The 7114-nt window shown below is 38.9% G+C and overlaps 1 protein-coding gene across 13 annotated transcripts in view; it reads left to right on the plus strand.

The window, feature by feature from the left end:
• The first annotated feature begins 1490 nt into the window (after window positions 1-1490).
• synrg (synergin, gamma) overlaps window positions 1491-7114 on the plus strand; it is a 49251-nt gene continuing 43627 nt past the window's right edge. For 11 of the 13 annotated variants that reach the window (XM_083548832.1, XM_083548838.1, XM_083548840.1 and 8 more), the window contains exons 1-3: window positions 1491-1586; window positions 5030-5070; window positions 6660-6790. In XM_083548832.1, the coding sequence (XP_083404958.1) occupies window positions 1552-1586; window positions 5030-5070; window positions 6660-6790 (207 nt within the window). In that variant the 5' untranslated portion in view covers window positions 1491-1551. Of the gene's footprint in view, window positions 1587-3447; window positions 3659-5029; window positions 5071-6659; window positions 6791-7114 lie in introns of those variants that run through there. The other 2 variants (XM_083548834.1, XM_083548835.1) reach the window with 2 other exon arrangements.

Genomic DNA, 7114 nt, shown 5'->3' on the forward strand with positions numbered 1-7114 from the left:
GCTAGGTCTCTTTGTCTTCCTTTCTATTTTCAGATGTCACACTAAGTACCTTTCTAGCTGTCTTCCTTATCACTTCTGCAGTAGTTGCCCAATTATCCAGCGCCTCTTCACCACCACCGAGCCCCCTGTCTGACCTCTTCCCTGAACCTCATATTACAGTCTTCAAACTTCAGTTTCCACCATCTTATTCTTCTTTTAGTCTTCACTCTCTTCCTCTATGTCTTCACCTCTAAAACCATCCTACAGACCACCATCCGATGCTGTCTAACTACACTGTCCCTTGCCAACACCTTACAGTCTCCAATCTCCTTCATGTTCTCCTACATAGAACATAGTCCACCTGTGTGCACCTTCTTCCACTCTTATACGTCACCCTATGCTCCTCCTTCTTAAAATAACTATTTACCACTGCCATTTCCATCCTTTTAGCAAAATCTACCACCATCTGCCCTTTCACATTCCTCTCCTTAAAACTATACCTACCCATCACCTCCTCATCCCCTCTGTTCCCTTCACCAACATGCCCATTTAAATCTGCTCCAATCACCAATCTTTCATTTCTAGGTACACCTTCTACAACTTCATCTAACTCTAAATCTAATTTTCCTTTTCCTTCATCTCACAGCCAACTTGTGGAGCATAAGCACTGATGACATTTATCATTATCCCTTCAACTTCCAGCTTCACGATCATCACCCTATCAGAAACTCTCTTTACCTCCACTACACTCTTACTGTACTCTTCCTTCAGAATCACCCCTACACCATTTCTCTTTCCATCCAAACCATGAAAGAACAGTTTAAACCCACCTCCAATGTTCCTGGCCTTACTCCCTTTCCACTTGGTCTCCTGAACACACAACATATCTACCTTTCTCCTCTCCATCACATCAGCTACCTCTCTCCCTTTACCCGTCATAGTACCAACATTTAAAGTCCCCACCCTAACCCCCACTCTCCTACACTTCTTTTTTCCCTGCTGTCTTTGTAAACGTCTTCCTCCTCTCCTTCTCCTCCTTCAGCCAACAGTAGCCCAATTTCTACCGGTACCCTGTTGGCTAACGATACCTGTGGCGGTTGTTGGTAACCTGGGCCTCGACCGATCCTTGGGACCGGCACTAAGAGTGCACTGGCTTGTGCAGCACTGATGACTGGGTTTCTACCACTACTACTACTACTACTAATAATAATAATAATAATAATAATATAACAATACTACTACTATTACTACTACCACTACTACTACTACTAATAATAATAATATTAATAATAATAATAATAATAATAATAATAATAATAATAATATAACAATACTACTACTATTATTATTAATAATAATAATAATAATAATAATAATAATAATAATAATAATAATAATAATATAACTATACAACAACAACTTCTAATAATAATAATACAACAATACTACTTACATTAATACTAATAATAATATTAATGCTGATGAAGAAGAAGAAGATGATGATGATGATGACGCGCTACAGGTGACCCCGGAAGTGTCCCTGAATGACGTCATTGCTCAGAGCTGATTAAGATGGCGCTCCGGCCCGGATCAGGCGGAGGCGGCAGGTACCGAAACCCCACTATTTATCGCTTTGTCATGTTTTGGTTAAATGTCGGACGGCGTGTAGCAGCAGTGAACTGTGTGTTTATTCATTTCGGCGCTCAATTTAAGGTGTTTTTGTGTCATGCGTCTAAATTTCTAACGTGTAACATCTTAGCGCTGTTAGCTGCTTCACGGCTAAGCGCACTAGCCTGTTTAGGTGTCAGTTTGCTGTCGAGGCTAAAGCGTATTGTTCTGGGTGATCCGAGCAGCAGTGTCCCTCTGTTAGCTGACCGCTTCACGGTTTGGTGTGCGGGTTAAAGTCGCCTTTGTCTGGGAGAAATGTTAAAACGTTAGCGGTTTATAGACACGCAGGAAGGTTTAGTTAGGAGTCTTATTCATCATACAGTACAAATGATCAGCTGCTTCTCCCTGTAACCGCGTTCACACCTGCATCTAATCCTGATTCTACCAGTGTCATGATGTAAATACATTCTTTCATACAATCTACAGGAATAGAGTCTTTATAATAGGAAAAGCCCCAGGACAGGATGTGCTTCTGCAACCGGTTTCACTTCTGATTCATCAGAAATGAACGTGTTGATGTTCATGGTTTTCAGAATGTTCTGGTTGTGACCTTTAGTCTTTATTTGACTCACAAAAAGAAGAGGAATTGTAAATTGGAGCTCTTGGAGCTGATCAATGGAATTGGATCAATCTCAACTCTGTCCATACTGAAATATTCATCTAAGACATTACCTTTTAATAAAGACGTCATGTTCATAATCGCGGGTTTAATGGACACTGGAACCTGAGATCTCTTCTTTACATTATTTTTTTATAAATCTGGAATCATATTGGGAATTAAAAGTAACGGTTTAGACATTGATATGTATTAGTTTTATTAAAACGATCCATTTAAAGCATATTTATTAGATTTGCTTGATTTTAATTCAAGTGAAGAACGAAACCGCAGACATGTCACAGACACTTGGTGATCTGAAGGCCATGTTCAGCATGCTGAATTGAGAAACACTTCTGATGTAGGTCCGTGTCTTTCAGAAACTTTTGGTCTCATGATTTATTTACCGGCCGAGTGTAAGTGTCTGGTGAACGGCTTAAATAATGAATGTTCAGCGCCATACATGATAGAGCCTGGTGACACTGATCCTCCTGGTGACAAATATGCTCCGAACACGGACGTCCTATCAAGTAAACCAGTAACGTATAAATACTAGATTACACATAATCCCTGACCTTTGACGTGTTTTTGTGCTCATGCACGACTCTGAAAAGGCCTTTGTTGAAATGTGCTGCCTGAAAGCAAAGATGTGATTACAGATAGTCTAAAGTGTAAACATGCGCAGTATCAGCGGTTTCTTACTGTTCCTATGAATTTTTTTTTTTTTTTTTTTTTGACGTCAGCGTGACTGCAGCCCGCCTGGTGCTCCCGAAGCTGATTAAGCAGGATGGAAGTGGAACCTGATCTAACTGCTAAGCAATCTAAACAGACTAGTGTTAGAAAGGCACCACGAGACACTTCACAGATGTCGTTTTAGTTGTTTGCATCGTGAGTCGTCCCACTTCCATTCCCTCGAATCTTAAAAAAAACAACACCACATAATTACAAAATATTTCAAGATGAGTTGCTGCTCATTCAACTGATATTATTGAGTTCTTTCAAAGACACAATTTTGGAATAAAATCTTTCATAAGGTTATGTTCCCCTTATTGTTCTGGTGTATTTAATTGTTCTTCTTAAATCACATTTACTTCATGTGAGTGAGGAATATAAGAGCCCATCGATGGCTCCTGGGGGTTCAATGGGTTCAAGGTATTGAGTGTTGAAGTTGTTGGTTTTGTCCATTTCAAAATAACGAGGCTGATGAGGTTTGCTGATTGAATTTGTTGATGCGCCTCTGTTTCAGTGCAGATTTCTTTCAGTGTTCATCTTTGGACTGAATCCAGTGTCCTGTTCTTTGTGTTCTCTGGGCCAACAGCTGGTATAATGGCCTCTCAGAGGGTTTAACATCACCCAGGCATTAATTCTACGTTCTTACTGCTGTCAGCATTGTAGAGCAGAGAAACGGGTGTTTGTGTAAGACCATTAGCTTTTCCCAGGACATTTTTTTTTCCCGGATATTTTCGCATTGTGGAATTGTCAAAGAAGGTTACACGAGCAATCCCAAATATCCCTTGTCACTGCTTTAATAAAATATGGTAGTACTGACCTTTTTTTATTCCTAAAATATACCCCATCTTTAAGTAGACTTACACTCCGTCTTTTGTGTAAGTCTGTCTCATTTAGTTCAGTTTAATTTCTAACAGAAAACCAATGACCAGAGTGAATTTCATCAATATGTTGCAGCTACCAATACATTTATTTATGTATTTATTCTGCTGATGATTTCTGACACTATATGGCCACAACACGAGTGGTGGACACTTTAGTACCAAGCCGTTGCCACAAAGTTGGCAGAACACCACTGTATTGCATGTCTTTGTATTCTGTGAATTTAAGTGGTTTGAACTGGTCGAGCACGACATCACTCCTATGCACAAAGCATGATGTATGAAGATCTGTGTCCTTCACAGAGCCCTGACCTCAACCTCACTAAATACCATTGGGAATAAACACTAGAACCTCTTTCTGAAGAACAGTGGCAGATGCTCTTTTAGCTGAATAGGCACAAACCTTCACATTACACTCCACATATCCCTTCCCAGAAGAATAGAGTTTACTTTAACAGTGAACTGGGAATAACTGCCACATATAATCAGCACATATTAGTCTACATACCTTTGGACATATAGTGACTATATATATAATATATAGACACACGGGTAGTCCCCGACTTAAGATTGGAGTTGTGTTCCGATGACCTCATCATAACTCAAAAATAGACAAGACATGGCCTACCCAGGAGTCTTAAAGAATAGTGATCAGTACTGCTGGGTGATATGGCAAAAAAATCGAATCTGGTTTTATTTTTCACAATGTTTGACCGATGCACAATTTAGATTTTTTATGTCAATTTAAAACATAACTACAACAACATGTCTGAAGGAACATTCTCTTTATTAGTCATTTCTAATCTGGTTAAGGAATGTAGGTTAAGGAATAGGTATTTTTAGTGGGTATGCCATAAATAAAGTGGTCAGCATGGTGTAAATAAATGTAAAACAAATTCTTGTGTCGAGTGAAAGCAAATATTGTGCAATTTGATTTATACATTAACTATTTCTGAACACAGAGCAAGAAAATACCCATTTTATCCAATGTAAAACATGATCTCAGCTTGGTGTCTGTCGAAAATGCTGGAATAAATTAGCGGTGCAGGGACCATCTGTAGCTAGATGGACAGATAGATTAAGAGATGTATAAGTGTGTGTGTGTGTGTGTGTGTGTGTGTATAAATACTTGTACAAAACTACATTTAAAGCAATTTTTGTCTTAATCTTTTGCTAGTTTCATGTACCCTGTAGGAGGGGGACTTGGACCACCACAAGGTAAGTTGATTGTGTTTGAACATTTTGATAGTGTGTTTAATCTGCGTTCTTAACTCTAGGATATTCAGATTTTATATACATTAAATGGAAATCTTATTAGGTAACTTTTGATTTTTTATTTTACAAAAATCTTAAACACATCAGTTAATGTACAGTATCTCATAAAAGTCAGTTAGTATGCAGGTTGTAAAGCAGTACATATTTACAGTCCTGAAAAATAACTCAACATACAGCCATTATTGTCTAAATAACTGGCAACAAAAGTGAGTACACACACCCTAAGTAATAACGGCTGTATATCGTGTAACCATGCAAAGTCACATGTCCTATTCATCATGTTTATGTTTTTGTCTGCTTGTCAGGACCATACAAATCTGTGTATCTTGTATTAGAGCAGTTCAAATGTGGTGCTTTAAGTACAATTCTCTCATCGTTACCACTGGATCTTCAACATGGCACCTTATAGCAAAGACTCTCTAAAGATTTGAGAATAAAAATTGTTGCTCTCTACAAAGATGCCCAGGCTATAAGAAGATCAGTAACACCCTGAAACTGAGTTACAGTACAGTGACCAGGTCATACTGAGGTTTTCCAAGCTGTCTTAAAAAAACAGACGCATGAGTGCTTCAGCATTGCTTTTAGAGGTTGCAGAAGCAGAAGGTCTGTTTGTCAGTGCCCAGACCGTATGACACACACTGCAGCAAGTCGGTTTGCATAGCCGTCATCCCAGAAGGAAGCCTCTTCTGAAGCTGGCTCACAAGAAAGCCCACAAACAGTTTGCTGAAGATGACCAGTCTAAAAGCATGAATTACTGGAACCATGTCCTGTGGTCTGATGAGAATAAAATAAACTTTTTTTTGGCTCAGATGGTGTCCAGCATGCGTGGAGACGCCCTGGTGACGAATACCAAGAAAACTGTGTCTTGCCCGTGCTGAGTCAAGCATGGTGGTGGTTGCATCATGGTCTGGGGCTGCATGAGTGCTGCTGCTACTGAGGAGCTGCAGTTCATTGAGGGAAACATGGAATCTAACATTTGCTGTGACATTCTGAAGCAGAACATGATGCCCCCTTCAGAAACTGGGCCAAACCGCAGTTTTCTAACATAATAACGACACCAAACACACCACAAAGCTGACAACTTCCTTGCTGAGGAAACTGAAGGTGAAAGTGATGGAGTGGCCATGTATGTCTCCAGACCTAAACTCTATTGAGCACCTGTGGAGAATCCTCGAATCTATACTGCTATACAAGTTGCACATTGACTACTTTAAAATCTATCCATGTTTCATTCCTATAGTATTGTCTCTTGAGAAGATATAATACACTGGTTGCTAAAATGTGAGGGGTGCACTCATTTTTGTGAGATACTGTACATGTGCCTGATTTCTTTAGTCAATGATAGATTATGGGCTGTGATCATTTGTATAACTTCTTCCCCACTATTACTTTCTAAGCTTTAAATGTGGTTTGCACCAACCTTTTAATACATACATTAGTTTATTTGTTTTATATAATCATATTATAATTATTATTAATCAGAGTTGTGATTATTGTCACTGAAGTATTATACACTGTATGATTCCTGACAGGAATGATGCCCATGCAGCAACAGCAGCAACAACAGGGATTCCCCATGGTCCCAGTCATGCAGCCCAACATGCAAGGCATGATGGGAATGAACTTTGGACCTCAGATGCCAACCGGACCAATGCCCATGCAGGTTATTATTGAGACGGAAGCATTTTCTTTTTCTCCAAGAAAGTGCCAAGTGGCCACTATATGATTTTAGATTCTTTGTTTTGATTTTATAAAATCATGTGTCTGCGTTTACATATGGTGACATAAGGTATAAAATGATTTGTATCTTTAATCCTCAGTAACATGGTATGCAGTCATAATATATTCATGAATAAGATTTTATTTATTTATTTATTTATTTTATGTTTTACATTTATGCTAGCTTTTATACTGCATGTGGAGGCCTGGGAAAACCATTCACATTGTGAAATCTTGGTCATGTACTGTATATATTTCTGAAACTTCC

The sequence above is a fragment of the Silurus aristotelis genome, assembly GCF_946808225.1.
Source record: "Silurus aristotelis genome assembly, chromosome: 8".
Taxonomy (NCBI): domain Eukaryota; kingdom Metazoa; phylum Chordata; class Actinopteri; order Siluriformes; family Siluridae; genus Silurus; species Silurus aristotelis.